Genomic DNA, 25,956 nt, shown 5'->3' on the forward strand with positions numbered 1-25,956 from the left:
GGTGCTATCAACATAAGAAGCCTAAATGGCAAAGAAATGGAGCTAGCTCAGGACTTAGATAAGTACCAGATCGACATAATAGGGGTGACTGAAACAAAAAAGACAAAAACCAGTGAGATCTTTCTGAGCAATAAATACAAAATGTTATATTCAGGAAATGACAATCAATTAAAAGAAGGAGTAGCCATAGTATTCAACACAAAATACGAGGCTAATCTTTGAATGGCAGGCAGTCTCAAGTAGAATGATGTGGGCAAATATGAGAATGGGAAACTGGACAATGAGACTTATTTGTGCATATGGTCCCACAGAAAGTTCTACTAAGGTAGAAGTGGAGGAATTTTTTGAGGATTTAGAGAAAGCAACTAACACAATGAAAAAGTAAAAGTTTGTCCTTGTTGGGGATCTAAATAGCAGAGTAGGAAATGATTGTCAGACATACAAAAATATTTTGAGAAAATTTGGAGAAAAGAGCAAATCTAATAACAACAGCAAATACCTGTTGGATTTCTGCTCAGGACATGGACTGGTTATTACTAACACAATGTTCCAACATAAAAATGTGCACAAATTCACATGGAGAGAAGAGGCAAGGAATAAGAAAAGTCTCATTGACTATGTTATTGTTGATAGTGATGTTTTCCCACTGGTGCAGGACACCAGGGAGTACAGAGGATTTGAAATTGGAAGTGATCATCATTTAGTCTAAGCAGGATAAAACTGTATTTCATATTAAAAAGAAGAATATGTAAGATAGTTTTAAAGCGAAAAAAAGTTGAGCAGCTCTCAGATGCAACTGTAGACTAAAATACACAAATATTATTCAAGAAAAAATGAAAGAGTTTGAGAACAGGAACCAAACTTTGGAGATTCAGTGGCAGGTCCTGAAGAAAACACTGACTGATTCAGCCAGAGAGGCATGTGGTAAGGTTGTCTGCAAGGGTAGAAAAATCAGAACTCCCTGGTGGACACAGGAAGTGAGAGAGGCAGTGAAGGAAAAGAAGAAAGCATATCTAAAGTTCCTGGCAAATAAGTCAGCTTGTGCTCTTAGAGAATACAGAGACAAATGTAAGAAAGCTAAAGACTGTGTAAAACAGGCTAAACCGGAAGGACTTTGGCAAGAACATAGAAAATAAATATCAAGAAGTGACAAGATATCCTTGAGGTTGTTGAAGAAGCTCAGAAATGGAGGAAAGAGTGCTGTAAAAGGAATTAGAGATAATAAAGGTGACATGAAAACAGGAAAAAAAGATATCCTTGAAGTATGGAGTAATTACTTCAAAAAATTGCTAAATGAAACAAGCAGTGATGACAGCACAGTGGTAAAAAAACACCGACCAGGCATGCAGTCAGGAATACATATCCATACTTGAAGTAGAAAAAAATCCAAAAGCCTGAAACGTGGAAAGGCTGCAGGAGTAGATGATATTCGACCAGAAATGCTCAAGTATGGAGGTATAAAAGTCTTACAGTGGCTGTAATGCACAGTTCAGAAAGCCTGGACAGAGGGACGAATTCCAGATGATTGCAGTAATGCTCTCATAGTACCCATATATATAAAAAGGGAAATAAAACTGAATGTGAGAATTACAGAGGCATTTCATTACTGAGTGCTCCTGGTAAGATATATGCAAGTATACTTGAGAAACGGTTATGAAGAATTGTGGAAGAAAAGCTTTGAAGAACATGCTGGATTCAGGCCAAATAGAGGCTGTCAGGATCAAATTTTCACCTTATGACAGATAGTTGAGAAATCATGGGAATATAACAAAGATCTGTATTTAAGTTTTGTAGATCTGGAAAAGGCATATGACGAGGTGCCAAGAGAGAAGCTATTCAAAAAGCAACAGTTATATGGTGTTAATGGGCATTATATCAAGCACTACTTAGTCTTTAGTTGAGCTGTAAGTCAGCAGTTAGAATTGAAGGAAGTACAGGAAGGTGGTTTAATGTTAAATCTGGTGTCAGACAGGGATGTACATTATCTATATGGATCACATTATGAAGGAAAGTGGTATTAAACATGATATCAAAATTGGAGGTGTTAATGTCAGCTCTTTGCTTTATGCAGATGATGTTATACTCTAAATAAATCTGCTACAAGTCTGCAAGATTCCCTGACTAAATTGAATAAATGTTGTAATAGATATGGTATGAAGGTCAGCATTAAAAAGACAAAGACAATGAAAATAGGCAGAAACATTGAAAATATCAACTGCATTGTGAATGGTGAACTTATAGAACAATTAATACATTTCAGTTATAGTTTGCCCACCATTTGTAGATCCCTCCTTGGCATTTTGCCAAAAATAGTCGATTCATGCTGAAGGGGAGAAAGAAATGAAGGTTGTATGAATTGGTCACCAACATGCGAAATCACGTGCTTTCTTGTCTGTCGCTGTGCTAGTACTAGCTTGATTTTGGTTGTCGTTTTTTGCATTATTTTTTTATTATTAATTTGTATGATGGATCCAGCACAGTCAACAAGTTCTGTTGTTAAACGTTTCAGTAGCCCTTGCAAAAGAATATTGAATAATGTACTGACATTCTGTGAAAAAGAATCATCAGAAGGCCATCTTCTTGTTCCCCTTTCTCAAGTCATAAAAAGTGCAAGTGTAATTGCGGGCGTATCGGGGTCGACTGTTAAAAGAATTCGTAGGGAATCAAAAGGTGAAGGTAAGCCAAAATTTAAATCTAAAAAAAGCGCCAGAGAAAGAAAACCATCGAAACCATAGCTTTGAATGATTTTGATGTAGACGTTATAAGAAGAACTATTCACTAACTTTACGTGGTTGAGAAAAGAGTGCCAACTCTTCCGAAATTGATTCCTGTGCTTAAAGAAAAAATTAATTTTCTTTGGAAAAGAGAAACTTTAAGGAAAATACTTCATGAAATCGGATTTTGTTTTAAAAAGTCCCAGAATAAAAGGAAACTTATCATGGAGTGAAGTGACATTGTTTTATCTAGAACGTAGTATTTGAGAGCAATAAGACGTTTCAGGGAGGAGAAAAGACCGATTGTGTATCTAGATGAAACTTGGATTGATAGTAATTTAACTTATGGAAAATGTTGGCAGTCTAAAGAAGAATGTGGAGTGCTACAAACTGGAAATGCCTTGCGGCACATAATAATTTTGTGTGTGGGTGGAGAAATGGGTTTTCTACCGAATTCAAACTTACTATACAAAGCCAATTCAACTATTGGAGATTACCATGGGCAAATGAATTCTACAATCTTCGAAAAGTGAGCAGAAGAAAAAATGATTCCAAATCTTCCTAAATATGCTGTTGTTATAATTGATAACGCTTCATATCACTCTATTCGATTAAACAAAGTTCTAAATTGGTCTAATAAGAAGCAAGTTCTTATGGATTGGCTCTCTGCAAATAACATTTCTCATTCCCCAGATATGCGAAAAATTGAATTGCTTAATTTGGTCAAAAGAAACTCGCCCACAACTAAACTATTTAAATTAGACACGATGCTCAAAGAGCATGGATTTCTAGCTTTGAGGCTACCACCATATCATTGCGATATTAATGCTATTGAGTATGTTTGGGCAGAAGTGAAAAGTTTCATTCGGCATTGCAACGTAACTGGTGATATTGACATGTCGAAACTTTTTAAGCTTTCAGAACAGGCGATTGAAGGTATTACAGTTCAAAACTGGGGAAAATATTGCTCTCACCTCATTGGAAAATATACATTGGGACAGAGACGGAATTATCGAAGAATTATGCGAACCTTTGGTGATCAGTTTAAGTGAAAGTGATGGCGATTCGGTGACCAATTCAGATGACTCTGAAGATTAAAAGAATTTGACAATGGTATTTTTTCCAACATTTTTTTTGCATGGGTTTGTTAAAAGAGACACAACAAGTCATAAATAATTAATCAGTTTAGGAAATTAATGTGTCTCAGTTCTCTCAACTGTAAGTTTAGAATATCTAAGTTCATTTGAAATAATTTCTGTTTTTCTGTATAATTATTTTTATTTTATAGAAAACTTTCTTAAAAATAAACTTAGTTACATTTTTGTTTTATGCTATACCTTTTTTAATTTTGTTAACACTACGTACATTTTTCCAACTGTTATACAAGCAAAATAGTTACACTTTAAAAACAGCAATGTTCGTAAAAGAAAAGCTAAATTTTCCAACCTGTAATAATAAACAAACTCATCCCAGAAGACAGACTGATTACCCTATTATCGGAATGGATTATCCTTTTTCTGACATGCGCAGAAGTGTCGAGGGACCTCTAATCAGTGGGCGAACTATACTTAGGCACAATTTTTAGCGAAGATGGTAAATTAAATATGGAAATAGACAACAGAATCAACAAAGCTGGTATGGTAGAAAGTCCACTGAATAAATTCATACGGAATAAGAGAGAAATTAGCCAAAACACTAAATTAGCTGTATATAAGACAGTGTTCAAACCAATTTTAACTTATGGATCTGAGAGCTGGGTCAGAAGTAAAACACTTGAACAAAGACTAGAAACCACAGATATGAGAGTCCTGAGAAAGATTAGGGGCATGAATAGATGGCATCAATGGCAATATAATATTAAAAACAAGGATATTAGGAAAGAACTTGATATTGTCAGCATCCAGGAATGCGTTAGGACAGCTAATCAATTCTGCTTAGGTGGTATGGTCACCTAAGCGGAATTGAAAAGGAAAGATTAGCAAAACAATTGTTCTCTGCCAGGTTGGTCAGAAAAAGACCTACATGAAGACCAAGATATAGTTGGATTGATACAGTAAAAAGTGCCTTAGAAGACAGAAGTATAAGACCTGATAATATTGGAGTCATGGCAGGTAACAGACTGATTTGGAGGAAAATAGTAGATAGGAAGTTAATAATGATGTAAATTTTTCATCTAGTACTATCATATGCTGTACACCCCTTGAGGAAAAGGAGCTTTATGTATATAGGAAGAAAAGTATGAGGAAAAAGGTGCAGGATGTGTGGAGGTCAAAAGAGAGGAATCTATCCATTATTGCCATGTAGTGAACAATTACAGAGAAAATTGACAACCAATTTACAAACAGATAAAAGCAGACATAAAGACATAAAATGGTAGTTTAGTAGGTAGGCCTCTATTCTAGATCCAATCAAATGTATTGGAAATGCGAATAGAGACCACATAAGTTTCCAAAGCTTTTCTTGTGTCCAAATATGGCAATGTTAGCTAGATCTTTAGTGATAGAATCTGTACAGTGGTTATTACCAATTAATTAGTGGGTCTTCAGATGATGATGAAGTTGGCTGCCGATAACTCTGTGCATACGTTTTGAGATAAATGTGGGTGAGGGCTGTGGACAATGGGATAAATGTCATCTGATTTATATATATATATTGTTGAAATTAGGATTGACTCGGGATGTATACATTTATAAGATTAAAATTTAACTGACTAGAACACTTCTTTGGGTTCTAGTCAGTTAAATTTTAATCTTATAAATATATATATATTAAAACCAAATATAAAATTTCCTTTGACATTACATTACATTACATTACATTACATTACATTACATACATACATATTTTTTAGTCTGCACAGTTAGCCTAGTAGCTATGTACTTCGCAACCATATGCCTGGGAAAGGAGTGTCCTGGGTTCGATTCCTGTCACCAACATGAGCAGCTTAAGGATCTTTCTCAGACATAACCAAGTTAGCCAGTCTTGGGCATGGATAGCAGGGTTTTTCTCTGCAGTTTATCTGGGGTTTCTCCTCCTGCAAGCAGGCAAACCGGCCACGTGAACACATCAGCTACAGCCATAGAATATACCAGAAGGCATAGGGCTAGTCACCTTATCCTCAGGACGAGTATGACTTAGAAGAGCTTAAGATAGCTCTGTAACAGACAGCTTAACATGTAGAAGGGAGTTTTTTTTTTTTTTTTTTGAGAGATAGACATGAATATAATTGCTTTCATGTGCTGTTAAGTAGATGTAAAATGAGCAGGAAGTACTGAGGAGCATACGTTTTCAGCATTAATTGAAGGATATCATTAAGACCACAAGAATATTGAGATTCTTCTGATATCTCTCCTTTCGTGTCAGGATCAGTGGCTTGTCACAGTCAAGTGTTAAATTGTGAATGAAGATATTTTGTATATTTTAATACTTCATTCACATTTAACATAATCCACTGTTATGTCCCTATTCTGTCTTACGAATTTGTGTTTGTCTCACAAATTGCTTTCGTCTATATTCTTCTAACTTCTACTTTCAAGACATCACCAAAATTTCTACTAATATCTGAGTTATTGTTCCCCGTAGTATCCCTAGTATTTGTATTTTAACTGCGCCCTTTGGGATATTTAGTTTAGGATATTTTATACATAAACAGAGAAAAAGAACTCAAATATCTGAAAGTGTAACTATTGCAGGCGTGACACTATTTCTTGTTACTCAACATTAATTCCTTAAACTTCCCGTTTCTTAACATTAATTTCCTGCGTGATTAGTCTCGAATGTTTCTAAGCGGTGCATTGGATTAGCAATATCAGACAACTTTTTTTATCATTAAACAAAAGGTTTATTATTTCTCTAAACATGGTACATATCAAAATACTCAACTAAATTACTTACACACTAAAATTAGCTTAATACAAGTAGTTGGGCTATGATTCGACAAAAGTTACTACGATCATACCGCCACAAAATTTCATACAAAACATGAATTCACTTAACATGGACAAATTAGATTACCACACACTATTAGATTATTCAACTTCAAGTACACTAACAAAATCATTAACTACTCTAGCACATACTTATGACAATTCCGATTCTCTACACATTACACTAGGCATTCAAATTCCTCAGGCTACTTGATTACTCAATTCACACTAATCAAACTCAATATTAACAAAACCATTTACTTCATTAACACACAACTATGTCATTAACTTTCCTTTTACAATATAGTAGGCACTCAAGATTCTTAGGACAATTAATTATTCACAAATTATCAACACTAGCTAGCTTACTTTTAACACTCTCTATCAAATTCTAAAGTCCTATTATAATTTCTCCCTAATCACTTTAACAGTTCCGTATTATGACAATAGTACCTATCACAAACAACTTCTAGTTAACATAAGACAAACTTCACAATACCTTTCTTTAGCTTCACTTACGGGCCTTTACCTTCTACTGAACGAACTTGCATGCATAACTTCTTGCAATTCAGGGCTATATAAACATCTGCGCGGTCGGCTGTACTATCCGAAACGAGGACATCGACATCTTCACAGTTTCCTATGACTCCATGGCATATTTCGCTTTCTACATAGGAATGCGGGAATAGCTTTCCCGCTCACCTTCGATTCCTTGTTGTGGCATGAGGATATAAGCCATATCTCTCCACTCAGGAACACCGTGAAATCCACTAGAAAACCAAACTAAAACCACCGCGACTCTCCAAAAGTTTCTTCTCCTCTGGCAAAAGGCAAAAAGGCCTCAAGCCACCTTGACTATCTAAACATCTTCTCCTAAACCCAAAAGAGCCTACTCTTCTCAAAAAGCCTCTAAAGGGGGTTACCAACCCTTTTATAGCTGCTCCCCTAAAGGCGCCCTTTCTTACTTCTTTTTCCCGCCTCCTACTTGTTTTCCGTCTGTCTACCAATTGGGTACCATTTTGCCGCCATGTGTCATTTTGATCGGCAACTCGTAACGAAGTTTCTATCCAGGTATAGGCCCTAAGCGATATTCCGTTATTTCTCTTGTTAGCCTCTATCTTAACCCCCTTTTAAACCTGTTCTCAGAATTCTACTTAATGCTTAATCTGTAGCCTCTTACATAGCGTATTTCATGACTCATTCTTTTATACTTATGTACTTAGCTCTTTCATTCTTAATCGCATTACTATATTAATTCTTAGTTAGCTACTTATTTAATACAAATTCCTTGTTTAGTCATAATACATCTTAATACATTCTTTTCTTTTGTTATCTTAACTAAATAATAGACCTTTACATTTCACTCAATTTATACTGGATGCAAGAATATTTTATTAATTAAATTATTCCTTTTATGCAGGGGTTTTTATTTATGTTATTTATTTTTACTTATGTTACACCATGATAACTGAAGATATTATATTCTCAAGATATCAGGTGTAACACCACCATGTTATAAGCAAGACTTGTAAATATTATTTGTTGTTAGTCTCTTGCTTGAAATATGTTATTCACATAAATGCTTTCAGTTTTGTTTGTTATTAATTATTTAATCTTAGAATATGTAATAATAATGAAAAGACTCTATATAAATATGTCATTCATTTTATTGAGTGTATTCTGTAAAATTATCATAAGAAGCTGTGCATATATATTATAAGAATTTGTATTTATCATATTTAAATGTATTTATATGAATTGTAAAATATCCTTTTATTTTGTTTCTGTATGTAAGAGTGATTTTATGTAATTCTTCTGATTAAATTTGATTGGCTGCTGAAGGAGAAACGGAGCTTGTTTTTAGTCAGCGCGTGTTTAGAACGTGAAAAGGCAATGTATATGGAGAGAAGTCAGTAGATGTAAGCTGAACTGGTTAGAACCGGATTTTGGCAGGAAGAATGAACGTATTTAATTGGAAAACGAAAGTAAAGAGGGGAGAAGTGTTCAGGACAGCAAGAAGGAAGTAACGGGATTTGGAAACCCCGTAAATCGATTAAGAAAGGACTGGGAATTAATAGGCAATTCGGAATATTTCTATGGAATTCTAAAATTACGACGAATTCCAATTGTTTTGAGGAAGAATAGTGCAAAGCTGAATTTAATGCATAGAAGAAAATAAGGAATAAGTAGATTACCTAAAACGAGTGTGTCAAGACTTGTGAAACTTTATGTTTAATAATTCAATTATTATAGTCAAGATTTCTTTTGAATAGTGTTACTTTTCCAATTGTTTTGAGGAAGAATAGTGCAAAGCTGAATTTAATGCATTTTTCTGGAAAGTAAGACTGTTTTGCCAAATGAAAAACTCAGTGTGTAGAAGGAAAAATCCTGCCACCTCCATATGTAACAGCTAATTCATGTTCACTTGAAAAGCCTCAATGAGGATTCTTCATGTCACAGATGGGATGCAAACTTGGGTTTTTCCTTTCTGGTGAAATTCCAAAGGAGGCATGCAATGAACTGTTCTTGATATAGTGAGGTGATCTGCCTTGATCGCCTATATAAGAGAAGCGTGATAGCAGAAATTATGCCTTGAGCAGATGCATCCAATAGTCACAGAAAGGGAGAATAAGGCTCGATTGTCATTTGTGCATGAGCATGCTATATTTGACTTTCAAAATCAGATTTTGATGGCTTTATAGTGATATGTAAGCTGCAGCAAAAGCTGAAGTAAAGCTGTTTCGAGCCACCTGTAATATGTTATAATTTTTTTATTGCACTGTCTTTGCATGCTGGAAAATGAAAGCTTGGAGAGTGATTAGCTAATTTTTAATAGAGGGAGTAAGAAGGTTTCGTTGCAGCTAGAATTATTTCAGTTATTTGATCAGAGCAGGTTTTTGGATCAGAAGAGTGAGCAGAACTTACAATTATACCACACTAATCAAAGAGGTTATCCCCATCATCACCACTGGTACCAGAGACAGAGAGCTGAGAATGGCTGAGTTGAGAACTCTGTAGAAAAGGAAACTTAGATGAAGTTATAATTTGAGTTAGCAAAAGGGAAGCAAGCCAACATCCACAGTGTATATATGAAATGATCACCAGTTAAGAAAAGGACCAGGATGTCAGGAAAGCGATGAGGAAGATGGATAATTTATATCATATTATTACTAAAAGCAAATACTTCAGCATCTCTTCCATGATCTATGGAGTTAGAGAAGGGAAGCCAGTTTGAATTAAGTACACTGAGCTTCCTAGTAAGATGATCTCATTGTTTATGTAATTAGAGTGTGGAAAATCAAATTTCCACACTACAGAGATAATAAAACAGTTCAGAGTATAAGGTAGTTATTAGATTTGGAGAGTAATGTTTATCACTTTGTTGTAATCATAGCAAATGAATACAACCAAGTGCAGATATTAAAAAAAGAGGAGATTATAGAGGTGGCATTCTCTGATATAGATAAGGCTAATGCACAAGTACCACCAATGTAACAGATACACCTATGTAGAATATAGTTTAGATAGGTGAGTGAATAGTAATTTGTCGAGACCAGCAGTTTAGGTTGAAAATAAGAGATCTGGTTTTGATGGCTTTAAGTGAAGTGATTCAGACATCACCATGTTTGAATTAACATCATAGACAGTTGAAATAGACAGCAGTTACTGAGGCAACCAGCTGATATTCTGTTAGAAATAAAAGGTCTGGTTTTGATGCTCAGAAATGAAGAAAATGCAGAATAGTTTTTTAGGTGGACTTGTTTTGCATACTTTTTTTGTACTATTTTTTATGAGAGGTATTTTCTGATCCATAGTATTACTACATCACATTACTATGCTATATACATTTATGTCTTCCATGCTTAGTGATAGAAAAAAAGTCAATGTGTAGGAGCATGCACTGTGGAGTGAAAGAATTACAAACATGTCTTCCACACAGCACACCTAATCTTGTGTCGATGCATGCCTCAAGTGTTCAATGCATGCTGCTATACTCAGATTTCTTCCTAGCACAATCCAATTTTTTATTTATTCATATGGGTTCCCCCCCACCCCAGTGAGAGATTAAGTATGCATTTATGACTATAGATCCGTGTGTGTATTCACGGGCCAGTTTGCCTGTTCTGAATGACAAAAAACCTGAGTTTCCAGTTGAAACCCCACCCCCTATCTCTGTATGAGACTGGCTAACTCATCTCCAGTCAAAAGGTGAGTCCTCTTGTCACTGACAGAAATCGAACCTAGGTCTTTCCAACCAAAGGGCTTCGTTTATACTGACTGAACTATGGAGGCTCTAAGCACAATCCAATAAGAGGATTATTCTCTAGCTGAGCCGAGATGCTTTCTCAGATTTGGTCCATTTACTACCAGCAAAATTTAGGCCTATGGTCCCACCTTCTATGGGACCATAGGCACAAATAAGTCTCATTGTCCAATTCCCCATTCTGATATTAGCCCAGATCACTCTACTTGAGACTGCCTGCCATTCAAGAAGATTAGCCTTGTTTTTTGTGTTGAATACTATCGCTACTCCTTTTCCTTGATTGTCATTGCCTGAATATAACATTTTGTATTTATTGCTCAGAAAGATCTCACTAGTTTTTGTCTTTTTTGTTTCAGTCACCCCTATTATGTCGATCTGGTACTTATCTAATTCCTCAGCTCATTTCTTTGCCATTCAGGCTTCTTATGTTGATAGTACCGATCTTTAACTCTGGTGATGCTGAATTGGGGTGTGCTTTCAGATTTGTTCCAGTAGCCAACTTTTCACAGTTCACCCTGGTTCCCTGGTGAAAACAACTGGGGCCTTGTTTAACCGGGCGATGCCCCAGCCGGCATGAATTTTGTCATGTTGTACCATCATTTTGTATATTGGTTTATGCCAATAAGAATACAATTTGGTCAGCTCAATCCCAAATTGCCAGCCCATCCTCATTCGTTCAGTATCCAGGTAGATACCCAACAGGGTGCACCACGAGAAAGTGAGGATTGGACATTAGCTCAGAAGCCCTGGTCTGTTCTCCACATTCCTTTAAAGGCTATGTGGAGGTCTCCTCTCAGTTATACAGCTTTGACCCTTAAACACCCCTGGAAGAATTTTTATATTTTTATATTATCTATTTCTTTCTTTATTTTTTTTTTGTCACAGAACTATTTGTCAAAGTATATATAAGATTTTAATAAAACCTGGGGTGAATTTTTAATATTTTTTTCATATAGTTTTATTGTATATACTTCCCACGTAAAGTGGGAAGTATATACAATAAAACTTTCAGTAGTTCATGTCCTCTTTAAGTAACTTGTCTTCTTTAGGTTTCTACCAAATTAATGCTCTGATGAGGTAGTAAATCCTATCTCATAGCATATTATGGCTGGTTTGCATATTCTGCACAATGAAAAACTTGAGTTTCCTGGAAGGAATCTCCATTACTTTCATATGAGACTGGCTAACTACCTTCAAATGAAAAGACCTGATAAAGGTTCTTTGTGTTCTAGATGGAATTCAAACCTCTTTCCAAGTAGAGGACACTATCAAAACCAAACGAGCCATGGAGGCTCTTGTGTATACTTGAATATTGTATATAAGTGGATATTTAAGTTGAGGCACTGACTTAGACATTCATCCTCAGTCATTAAATGAGGATGAATGTTTAGTGCTCTTACTCTCTACAGACCAACTAACAGAAAAAGGAGGAAGGTAAAGAAATCTGTTTTAGCAATACACAAAGTTGTTTTAGAAGAGAACACTCATGCATCAAAAGACATCTCCAGATGGTATATAACAGAGCAATATGGTTCACCTAGACTTTTTCTCCATGAGTTATATGCATATTCATGGAGAGAAAGTCTGTTAAATGCATATACACAGAAATATGAATATAACAATAACTTCATGTGTTGTTATATGCATATTTCTGTATATATTTCCCTATAACTATGACGATATGAAATGAAATCATTTGTAGTTAGACTAAATAATGACTCCTACAGATGAATCAGAAGATATTTTAAACATGTAACTAGTATAGATTTATATCAATTACTGCTTGTCGTGTGATGTAGCAGCACAAAACAAAATACCCAATGCTGACCAGGAAATATTTCCTTCTTCCAAACTCTGCTAACATGCATGTGATAAAAAAAAAATGCATGTGATGGAATAATAATAAAATGTACATGTTACAATTACTTCAACAAAAATTTACAATCACTTACCACAAAACCAGTATTTCCAGTTAGGGCTTCCTTATCAACGGCATATCTTAAGAGTCGACATATACGTAGATTATGTTCATGAGCAATGTCCGTAAATGTGTCCAGTACAGTTTCTGTACTTGCTGTGAAAATAAACTACATTATGTGTTATACATATCATGCATCAAACAATGCTTTCATAAAAGATGAGATTTATAAAACACAAGTTTGATACCTCTTTACAATATCAAACCTACATAAAACTAATGAAAATTTAGCTATACAGCATCTAAGTATTTTTACTGCTTATATAGATTATATAGACCATATTTTGTACAATCATCAAATTCTTGATATGTAACAAACAAGTTGCGAGTTGTCCCAGTCCTGAAAATACTTCAGGCACAAACTTTGTTTGCTTACACTTGGATAAAGGATTAAATCAAGTATATAATTTCTTGGTATCTTTAATTTATAGTATAACCAAGTGAAAAAACTTCCAACAACTACATCTAATTCAGAGTAATTTAATAATAAGGTGTGACACCTTTTGGCAACTCGTATATGAAAATGTGACTTCAGCCTTACTTCAACTTTAGTATCACCTCTGGGTCTGGCTCCCACTGATGAGAACTCAATAAAGGTTTAAACCGGTCTGGGTAGTACTCTTCCCATTATGCACACCCATAAGGATATGTGCTTTGCATAATGGGATACTAAGGCAAGTGATGTGAAGTCATTATCTTCTATATACAAGTTGCCCCAGTCCTGAAAATACTTCAGGCACAAAACATAAAGGATTAAACCAAATATATAATTTCTTGGTATCTTTAATTTAAAATATTTTACTAAGCATGTATTCAATAAACTAATGCCCCTGTAAGTTCTCTTTTATCCATGCATTTAAATATAGGTATTACTATACTTGTATTCCATTCTATTGGTATTTGTATATATTTTATTTAAAAATTTTAATATCTGATGAAATATTATTTTTTTTTAGCAAATTTCGACAGTTCAGTTTTTATCCTATCCTCTCCTGCTGATTTACCATTTTTTTTTAAATTTTTATTTTACTTAGATTGTCCTTTAATTCTTTCATTGTTATCATATCATTTAAAGCAATTTCTAAGTTTTGGTGTAAATTTTTTATGTTAGTATATCTGTCCAAAGATCTATGACGTAATCCAAGAATTCTTTTTAAATCTAATTCACAATTTATATTTGCAGTTTCTTTTATATCGCATTCATGTGCTTTAGTATATAATGTAATAAAAAAATAAGGAGGAATTTTGGACTGGAAAAAAGAAAAGAACAAGTTGAAAACTGACTGGATGTTGTAATAAAAATGATTTAATAATTGCTAATACCTTGTTCAAAACTCATCCAAGACACATGTAAAAGCACTAGCTACCCAAGAAGACATAAAAGTGATTTGATTATGATTAAAGAAAAGATGTATAAATCTTTTTGCTACATTGTGATTGGTCAGTGAATTTAGCACTTGTGTAAAATTGGTGATTTTTATCTGTTTTATTGTGCTTTTCCCTCAGAAAATTAGTGTTTTATTGTATATTAGTGTAGATTTTCATGTTTTTATTGTATTCAGTTTTATAACATATTTTTGTTACGATATAAAAAAAAAAAAAATCAGCTAACTTCCTTGCCTACTTCCCTTATAGAGAGTAGGCAAGGCCTTTAAACCCTATCTAGCTTTTGGAGACTGAGTGAGCAGTTCAATCTCCGATGGAGATTGAACTATCAGAGATAGCTGGCCTATGTCTGTCATTAATTATAGGCAGCACTGATGAAGAGAAGGGCAAACAAGTGCTGCCATCTCTTAATACTTAACCCTGACAGGATATGTTACTGTCAGAAATAATGTGGGTTCTACGGTCAATTTTCTTGAGTTTACAGGATGAAAAATCTGAGTTTCTGGGAGGAAAAAACTGCCTGCCTGCACTACAAAACAACTAACTTGGGAACCAGTCAAAGATAAACTCAGAAAAAGTTCCTCCAATCGGCAGCTAGACTTGAAGTGTACCTACAGGCAGCCTAGTGCAGAGGATGCAAGTACCACTTCCACTGAGCTATACAGGACTTTATTAAGATATTTCAGTATTAATTATAATTTAAACTGGCACCAAAAATGCAGAAGAAACATAATGCTAAGAAGAGGAGCAAAGTCAAGAATAAAAAGGCTTGTCCTGCTACGGAGGTTATTGAAAATGAATTAACCTCCAAAATAGCAAAGTTAAAGTATTCTATTCTTGAGAGACACTTGTAACATGAAATTAAGAATTACTGACGTTAGCACAAGAATATTTTAATATTTGCGAAATATTTCAGTCTGAAATTAATAGACTATCATCAGTGGCATAGGAACAGTTTTTACAAGGTAGAATACAAACAATTGATCATTCAAAAGTAGAACGAGCCGTGTAATGTTACATTGTTAAGCACTAAAGAGAGGTAAATTTCAGAGTGATGAATAAATTATAGGTATCAATTCCACAATTTCACACAATAATCATAATTTATAAATTCAATTAAAGATAACATTAGACTAATGTAAGAATTAGGTCTCAATTTGAAAAAAAAAAAAAAACTTAGTGTGTTATCCGGATTAAACTTTCTCATATTTTTGACAAGGATAGGCAATCATTTTGATTCAAGTTAGGGCATTGAAGTAAGGTCTCAGCACTCTCTCTGAATAGGCGTTCGAATTTATAGTGACATCTGTGTAGAAGGTGAGTTCTGGACCAGAGAATGTTGTGGCTTGTCTATCCCATATTGTGCCAATCCAGACATCGGATTTGTCGTGAAGAATGTACGACTGATGTTCTTGTATTCTTTTTTCTATAGAGCGTCCAGTTTGTCCAAAGTACAACAGATTGCAGTCACACGGAACTTGATATATACCAGGCAGCGACATAGTTGAGCGTTTATCTTTAGAAGAGGGGAAGTAGCTGGATATTTTATTAGTTGCTGTTAAATCATATTTCTTCAGAATTCTTTAATTGAATTGTTATCTCTAATTTAATTTAATTGTAATCTTTAATTGAATTTATAAGTTAAGATTATTGTATGAAATTGTGAATTGATATCTATAATTTATTCATCACTCTGATGAAATTTACTTCTCTTTAGTGCTTAGCAATATAACATCAAGCAGCTCGTTCTACTTTTGAATGATCAACTGTTTGTATTCCACCGTGTAAAAACAGTTCTATCAAGCCACTGATGATAGCCTGTTAATTTCAGACTGAAATATTTGACAAATATTAAAATATTCTTGTGCTAATGTGTTGATAATTCTTAAAGTACATGATCAGAGCTGATACAGGAATTACAGAAAGTCGAGCGGCGTTTGAATGAACATAAGGCAAATAAGAAAATTAAGCAACAAAACACGAAATCAGGTAAATTAGTAAGTAAGGAAAATCAAAAGTAATATTGTTTGTAAAAAGAATAGTCACTACCAAATAACATCTGGTAGTGACTAGCATTAAACATACTGTTGATGAGCAGATTAAAACTTCAAGTTTTCCTGGAGCAAAAATTAAAAATATAACACAAGTATATTAAGTAACAATCTTCTTCTTTCTCATCTGTCAGTTGGGTTGAGTACTTTATGAATAAATCTTTGCCATCTGGTTCAATCTCTTCCCATTTCTGTCATCTCTCTGAAACTCAATAATTGTGACCTTTTCTTCAAAGATTGTAGCGAAGTTTTTTTTGGTTTGCCTTTTGATCATCTTCTACCAATGATTCCATTCAAGACTATATTTGATAATCCATCAATTAACAATCAGGTAAGTAAAATAAATATAAAAAGGACATTACATGGATCACAAAACATGCCACTGATGACCATGTTATTACTTTGAGTTTTTCATGTGTAAAAATCTAATTTAACTTTCCCACTCTTCAGTTTTGCTCCTTTGTAAGGAGCAAAACTGAAGAGTGGGAAAGTGAAAATTGTTAGTATATAATACCTAGATATATGATAGTAGTGAATTAGAAGGATTGTGATGGGAAAACAATTCAATGTGCAGGCTGTATACAGAGAATGATTGTGAATTTTGGATGCATGGAGTGAGTTTGAGGAAAGAATGGATTTATATAACAACCTACAATTGAATGTATTTGGTATCAGTAAATGAATCAGTTGAATGTGTATTCTTCTAGTTCTAATAAATTAGAACTAGAAGAATACATATTCAACCTTTTATTATAATCAGTTCCTTGGATGCTCTTGCACATAGTCTCAACTAGACCATGATGAATGGAATGATGAGACTATGTGCAAGAGCATCTAAGTTATACACCTATGTTAATGATATGAATATGCTTAATCGTGGAACTGATTATAATAAAAGGTTGAATGTGTATTCTTCTAGTTCTAATTTATTAAATATGTGCAAAAATGTCCACATACATGAGGCATCAGATATGAATAGAGATCCGAAAGTGATCCAAATGGGTCATACAGACAATAGAGGAGAGCATACAAAAAAGACTTGGAAATAAATGTGTGTACACAAATGCCAGGAGTATCAGGAACCAAGGGGTTAAGCTTGTGGTATTAGCTGAATATGCTGGGTCTCAGAATCATCTTCTATCCTTAAAAATACCATACTCTTCACACTTGATACCAAGATAGAACAAGATAATAGGACGGGGGGGGGGGGGGGGGGATAATGATATCAGATGATTTGAGTTCAGTTATGATAGAAAGCTCTGAGTGCAGTACTAATTAATCATGAAGGATTAATTCATGTAGCAGTGAATTTGAAACTATTTGGTGTGATGTGGAGTTTAACAAATATATAGTGAGTGTTGTTACAGATGTACTGGATCAGCTACTGTCGGTGATGAAATGCATCCCCAAATCAACTTGATGAGTGCTAAATATCTGAACACTGATTGGTCAGCAGTAAAATCTCATGGAAAAAACCCCTCACTGAGCTGTTGCGACAACATCTTTAAGCAAGCAAGCAAGTGAAAGAAGGAACTTGTTAACATCTGATTATAGCATCTGAATCAATTCGGAATATGACACATATTCTGAATAGAATGCGTGCATTATTCCATTCAGAAAAAAAGTCACATGGTGAACTACAAAGCAGGAAATAATGGCCAACTGAGAAGTATACTATGTTCAGTCATTGATTGCTAGAATGCAAGGTCGGCCATCTCGGGGGTGCGGTGGGTGCAATGCACCCGGGCACCATGATCAAGTGGGCACAGTCGGTACACATTTGCAGAAACGTATTTTTTATTTTATTGTTTCTTTTTTCTTTTAATTTTGCTCAAAACTAATGAGATTTCATCAACAGGATTTTAGGCCTCCAGTAATAATAATATCTCTGTGTTTCTCTATTATACTAGGGTTTTTGCTTAACCCTTTTGATGCGTTTATGCAAAAATTAACAAAGATGATTTCGTTTTAACCCTAAAATGCCTGATTCATCATTAGTATTTTTCTAATCTGTTACACATTTATATCATTTGGCTCGTTATCGAAACCGTTGAAAAAATATTTATTATATTCTTTATATACAGTTAGTCTAGAGCAGGGGTGGCCAACCCTTAACATGCCTGCCAAATGTGGCACGCCAATGACTTTTTACCAGCACGTCAACCCAGGGCTCATCTTAAAAAATAATTAAAAAAAAAATACATTTCAAACATCTTTGCTGACACATATTTTAACTTAATATAATACAATTTTATTAAGTACAGCTATACAAATACTAAATACAAATAATTAATTAAACTCTACCAACTGTTTCATAATAATAAGTAATAAGAAAATTAGAAACAAACATCCTATTTCCAAGCCATTGATATATCTCCGCAATATACTGATGTAGAAGTTTTGTCCAGTTCAGTTGTTGCATTATTTGTCAGGCATCGGAATGTGGCGTGACTCCTTTACCATCATTTGATATATCTTTTCATGTTTCGTAAAGAACGTATCCATTTTCTAAAGTGTATTTGGATTTGAATTTTATTAAATCGTAAATCATTAAAATATGGATTGGAAGTATTTATTGTCAAATACTTTAACTTATTTGTTTAACTTATTAGATATAAAAGCAAATTTCCTTTACGTTGATTTTCGGAAACTAAAGTTTTCAGTTTTTCTCGTAAAATCCCCGCATATATTGCAATTGCTATTTCCTGCCTAGAGAGCAGTTTCCTTGTGTGCATCCTACCCAAATAGCACCATCTGCTTTCCCATTATTTCAAGCAAAAATTAGCAGTAATTTACAAGACTTGAGATACTTAATGAACAATCCTTCACGAATGACTAATGAACAGACAGCCATGGTACTAGGCCAGTAAAGATATGTGCATATGATTGGTGTGGTATTAACAAAAGATCGTGTGAGTCAAAGATAAAAGTCAGCAGACAATTTTTGAATTGAAATGCTAATTCCCTTCAACCAAATTCAATATCTGAAAGTGCCATGACAACATTCACTATATATTTCCTAGCTTTAACACGTTGACGAATTTTAACACTTTCTGTTGATTTTTATTGTTGCTCTGCATTTGAGCTGGGGGAAACAGACTCCCACACATCTAGTTTTTAGTGTTTGCCAGTGCAGCATATGGTTTTGTTTGCGGCTAAATAGCATAGTTTTGGGGGGAAGGGACATGTGATTCATTAGTTAGTGCCATTTTTATCCCAGCTGGCTCTAATTGTTTTTCAATTCGAATCACTATTTGTTGAGAAATACAGGGTGTTCGGGATAAATTTGACATATTTATAATTAATTATATTTTTCCGTAAGTTACATGTATTAACACACACTTCTCTTCATTTAAAAGTTTGGACCCTTCTTCATTCATATACAAGATGTCAGAAAGGATGGATAGCTGGAACCCACCTGAATCATGGAAGAGAATAACTTGTATCATGATGATTCGTGCCCGCCATCAAAATAAGGATATTACGACTGCTGCCCAATGCTCCCTGAATACAGTAAAAACAATCAGGCATGAACTAGAGACTTGCAATGGTGACTACGAGGATGTAGCAAGAAGAAAGATCCCTAGCAGACGATCTGATTGCGTTCGTACAGCAGAATTCCTCGCAAATCTGCAGGAACAGGTGTTGAAGAACCCTGGCATTGGAATTCGGGCTTTGTTCGTGGAGTTGCTAACTGTAGTCAAGCCCTGGATAACAAGGGTAGCCAATGGTAGGCCGTATGTATGGCAGCAGGATTCGGCCCCTTGCCACAACACTGGGAAAAGTCAAAAATGGTTGTCTGAAAATTTCTACGACTTCACCAGTCCAAATGTTTGGCCTCCAAACTCCCCAGACCTTAACCCCATAGATTATTTTGTATGGGGCGCAGTTGAAAAAGACACCAATCGCACTTCCAGTAATACAAAAGCCCAGTTAATGGATAAAATTAAAACAGTTTTTGCGGCCCTTCCCAGGGAGACTGTAGCATCAGCTTGTTCGAGGTTCCGAAGCAGAATTGAAGCTGTGATCGATGCTAATGGTGGTTATTTTGAGTAAATCTTGTTGATAGTATTGTAATTAACTCTGCCTGTAATATTTTTTTGTCAATTCATTAAATTTAATAGATACAAAGAAGATTTTCTTTTTCCTTACGAAACTGTCAAATTTATCCCGAACACCCTGTATATTACACAGACTGCAAATGTTTGTACCTTATTCAGTGATACAATAAAACGACCTGCTTTTGCTTGCATCTGTAGATGTATTGGCTAGTATGGAGGGCACATGGTTTGCCATGGGAAGTGAGTCACTATTGCCATGAGGTGAATGTGATTAAACTTTTTTTTCCTGTGCGAGGTTACACGAAACTTTTCAATTTTTTTTTTTTTTTGCCAAGTAAAATCAGGGGTGCAAGTTATACGAGGACCAGTTATATTCCGGTAAATACGATATGTTATTTTTAAAGCTATGTGAAATGTATTATCAATATTCAGGATTATGAAGTGTTGTCTGCACGTGATTAGATCTCAACTATGTTAATTTCAACTCAGTTAACAGTGCTAGATAAGGGTGAAACTGATGTACTGAAGTAAACAAATGAAAAAAATAAACACATTCCTTGAGTGTTTCTAAAATTTTGTAATACAGTGGTATCTCGCTAATCCGAACTAATTATTATTATTGTTCCGGGAAACTCCAAGGAGTCGACAGACTCATCGAGGGAGGCCCTACCATCATGTCAAGAACAACTATTCAACATTCACACAGTATCTATCATACCTTGCCTTGAACTCATTCACAGTCGTAGCACCCACAACAGACTCTGGAAGCTTATTCCACTCATTTACCACTCTCCAAGTAAAGAACCTAGCTCTAACACCCTTGTCAACCACGCTCTTGCCCAGCTTCCATGCATGGCCCCTAGTCCTCCCACCACCAGTCATATTTTCAAAAATATCTTCTGGATCAATCTTATAAAAACCCTTCAATAATTTGAATGTCTCAATCACATCACCCCTCCTTCGTCTATCGTCCAATTTCTGCAACCCACAAATCTTCAACCTATTCTCATAAGGTCCATTCCACAGACCTGCTATCATCTTGGTCACTCGTCTCTGGACCCTCTCCACTTCCTCCCCATCACGAAGAAACCCTGGTGCCCATAGCTGGGCACAGAAGTCCAGATGGGGTCTTATCAAGGCTCGATACAGAGGAACAACAACTTGTTCGTCTCTGCATGTTAAAGTATTTTTCAGAAGCCAAGTGATTTGGTGAGCTGTTTTAGTTACTTTTGCAATGTGCCCCCTAAACTTTAACTCCCTATCCACCAACACTCCCAAATCCCTAGCCTCATCAATCTCCTGGAGTATGATTCCACCAATGCATATACTGCTGCTATTCTTTTCACCCCAAAGTGCATAACCTTGCACTTTGCCACATTAAATTCACATCCATTTTTCCTAGCCCAGTCCTCCAAACTATCCAAATCATCCTGTAAAATTTTGACATCTTGTGCACTCACAATTGCTCTACCCAACTTTCCATCATCAGCAAACAAGTGAACACTTCCTCTCAGATTCTTTCCAATATCATTGATCAACAAATTGAAAAGCAGTGGTCCAAGAACAGAGCCCTGTGGCACTCCACTAGTCACAAGACGTCTTTTAGACTCCACTCCTGAATAAACCACTCTTTGATATCTCTCATTCAACCACCCTCTTATCCATCTCACCAACCCTATATCTATACCCATCTGCTCCAGTTTACTGATTAGGGTTCCATGTGGTATCCTATCAAAGGCCTTGGCAAGGTCCAGTAGTATCACTGTAAACCCATTACCCCTATCCAGTTCAGCCGTCACTGTGTTATAAAACGTGAGCAAGTTACTGAGGCATGATCTACCCTTCACAAAACCATGTTGTCCCCCATACAATATCCCATTTTCATCTATCCAATCCTGTATTCTTTTCTTGACTAATTTCTCTAAGACCTTGACAATGATTCCTGATATGCTAATCGGTCGGTAATTTACAACAGCAGTCTTGGAACCACCTTTATGCAGTGGAACTATTTTCCCCTCTTTCCATCCCATTGGGACTGACCCAGTCCTGAGGCTCAAATTAAACAAAATGGTCAAGGGTACTGACAATTCTTTAGCTGCTTCTCATACAACACGAGCTGGTATACCATCCAATCCCACAGATGTATTGACATTGAGGTTATGCAATAGACTACTCACCTCCACTTCATTAACCACAATTCCCGTATAATCTACTGGTTTATTCGTTTCTGCAATGTCACCACCTGGATGATATACTTTTGCAAAGTGCTCACTCAGTAACTCAACTATCTCAACTGATTCAGTTACCTCCCTACCATCGGCATTCTTTAAAATCAATCTGCCATGTACATTTTTCCTTTTACTTGCTACATATCTAAAAAACTGTTTAGGATTCTCTTTAGCCTGCATGGCCAATGTTCTTTCGTAATCCTTTTTTTACCACACTCGTCACCCTTCTGGCCTGCGCTTTATACCGTTCATGTGTCTGCCGGTCACCCTTCTCCTTAAATTCCCTCCATAGTTGTTTCTTTTTTTGCAACTCAAGCTTAATGGTGTTATTCATCCATTTAACCCCTACTTGATTTATTATTCGGACTCTAGGTATACAGTCAGCCATTGCTTCATGCAAGCACTTCTTAACTACCTCTCATGCACTATCAACTTCTAGTCCTTGCAGTTGTACATGCCATGGCACTGAACCAATCAAACTCCTAAGCATGTCATACTTTCCAGCCCGATAATTCCACATGTACCCTGTCTTAATTGAAAATTCTACACCTTTAGCCACCTCCCAAGTTAAGACCCTATGATCACTCTCACCGATTGGTGGCAATGTGGTCATATTTGTTACAGCCAAATCCTCAGATGTAATTACTAGGTCAAGCACTCTCTGACCCCTAGTATTTTCCATTACATGCTGTCGCAGATAGTTATCCCTTAATAACCGCATAAAATCCAGTTCCTTCCTCCCGTGTGTCCTCTCCTCACTCCAATCAATGCGACCATAGTTGAAATCTCCCATAATAATCACCCTCCTTCCACCCATTTCTTCTATTTGCTTGTGCATACTGTCACCACCATCTTTTCCATCACCTGGTCTATAGCAGCACCCAATTGTATATTTAGTTCTGCTAGCCACAATCTCACACCAAATGGCCTCAAATGTGCTCTTTTCTCTATCCTGCAATTCAACTTCTATTCTCCTTGGCTGGAGCTCATCAGCTATCATCAACAATACTCCTCCCCCCATTTTATTCTCTCTGTCATTCCTGAACACACTATACCCATCACATTCAATCCCACTAGTTATATCATCTACAGTCAGCCATGTTTCACTAATACCTATAACCTGTGGTCTGGAAGTGCCAACCATGGCCAAAAACTCTTCCTTCTTGTTCCTAATACTCCTAGTATTAGTGTACATGAATTTAAGACCCCCATTAGCCCCAATCCTACCTTGATGCCTTATATTAACTATCCCACTCAGATTTGTTGTCCTTATTTGCTCTGGCATATTATATTCATTCTTACATTCAACTGCCTCCATAAGGACTGTATCTCTACTCCCCCCACCTAACAAATCTAGTTTCCCTGAATTTGCACATCCACTACATTCAGCAACACTTTCTCAAGTCTTCTTACACCGTAACCATTCAAATGCAAGTCATCCATCTTATATAGATCCTTTCGCCCATCAAACTCACTCCACACATCCATAAATTCCACACCACTCGTCATACATAACCCACGCATAAAGTCATTCGCAATTATAGCCCTCCTTTTAAACAGTTCACTGTCATACCGTGGCAAAAGACTCATCATTCTAACTCTCTCACTCTTTTCTTTTGCTACCTCAAACAATTCATTCAGGTCTTCTATCATTTCCATTTTATCTCCTTTCAAATCATTCGTACCTGCCACAACAATCATTTCTTTCACCCTTTCCTTTTGCTCTCTAATAGACGCAGTTACGTCCTTTATGGTCGCACCAGGTTGGTACGATTTTGTCAAATCCTCTACTAACACACCTCGTACTAACGAGTCTCCATACAGTACTCTATCCTTCATTTTGTTCATGTTCACATTCATACGTCTATTTTTCCTGTCATACCTTTTATTATTGGTTGGTTCGTTCAGTCTACTTTTGTTCATGCCCTCTAGCTGCTGTTTTGCTCTTTCTATCGCACTATTCAACAACGCGATCCCACTCAATGCATCTATCTCATCTTTTTTGTTCTCTGAGAAACCATTTATACTATCATTCACACTTTCTACATTCACACTCTCACAATTTTCATGTACAACCTTGCCGTTTCTTGTCATATCTCTATTTCCTTCATTCTGAAGGTTGACAAAAATAAAAACCGTGCTCGTTCGGATTAACAAATTTTCCTCCAAGAGACAATAATAACTAGCGTTTAAGACAAAAATAATCAGATTCTAATAGTACATCAATTTAATTCTGTAAATAAATGAAGTAACTGATAGAAAAAAAAATGTAAAAAATAAAAATTAATACAGCACACAAGTTTATTTTAGTAAAACGTTTAGTTTGTATGTATCTGTATTGTTGAGGATTCTGATTTAATAAAACTGCATAGTATATAAATTAATTTGCATAAAAATATCACTTTCTGATACACAACACAAAAAAAAGTTTCACAAAATAACACAAAAAAAGTTTTTTGATTTCTTTGTAAAAAAGTCACTGATTTTCTTTGGCTTCTTGGAAGCTAAACTTTTTCGAATGCTTCTTCTTGGAGCTGCATTAGCAATAAAATTTTGTGGAATGGCGTATCATTCTGCTTAGTCCATTCTATACACATATTAAAACTGTCAGCTGCCCTTCACGTTTTACTTTTTTTTCTTTAAGTTTTTTATCGTCATCTAATTCATTCTGTAGCGCGATATTTATAATTTCAGCATCTAATTTCACTTACGGTTCTACCTTTAATCCATTCCATAATATCTGTTTGAGAAATTTCAATATCTGGATTTATATTTTTAACCAAATTATGCACATTTTGAATTTCCTCTTTTTGTGTATCACCGTAGTTATACTGTACTGAATAACTTATTATTTTATTATTTAATAATAATAAAATAAATAATAATAGTTAAAATAATAATTATTAAAAAAAAAATAGTACACAAAATAATAATACATCATAAATAAAAATTTTTTTCTTTCAATCCGCAGTTTGGATTACTGGAGGGTTCGGACTAAAGAGGTTTGGATTAGTGAGATACCACTGTATTGTAAAAAGTATGTACATATTTAACTTTCTGTTAATTCATGGGATAAAAATATTTAATATTATTTACTTATTCGACAGGCAAAGCCTAACCCATAATGTCCATGCCAAGAAAGTATCCCTCTGGGTGTCAAAAAAGGAAATCAGCAGAAAAGAAAAAAAGAAGAAAAGCAAAATCTCAAAAAGTCACAAGTAGATTTGTTTTCATGGCTACAAAATAAATCTGACAACAAAATTGCTACGACTTCAGCAGTTGTGATTCAAACTCCAACCGAAGAAGAAAACTCCAAACAAGCTACACAACTTTTCAACAAAAATGTAG

At 35.3% G+C, this 25,956-nt stretch overlaps 1 protein-coding gene across 3 annotated transcripts in view; it reads right to left on the reverse strand.

Moving 5' to 3' along the window:
• LOC150104888 (STAGA complex 65 subunit gamma-like) overlaps nt 1–25,956 on the reverse strand; it is a 134,749-nt gene that overhangs the window by 45,894 nt on the left and 62,899 nt on the right. For all 3 annotated transcript variants that reach the window (XM_090395405.1, XM_090395406.1, XM_090395404.1), the window contains one exon: nt 12,857–12,978. In XM_090395405.1, coding sequence (XP_090251531.1) covers nt 12,857–12,978 — 122 coding nt within the window. The remainder of the gene's footprint in view (nt 1–12,856; nt 12,979–25,956) is intronic.

Source organism: Typopeltis vanoorti, chromosome 7 (genome assembly GCF_054136105.1).
Source record: "Typopeltis vanoorti isolate ZY-2024b chromosome 7, IOZ_Tvanoo_1.0, whole genome shotgun sequence".
In the NCBI taxonomy this organism is placed as follows: Eukaryota; Metazoa; Arthropoda; class Arachnida; order Uropygi; family Thelyphonidae; genus Typopeltis; species Typopeltis vanoorti.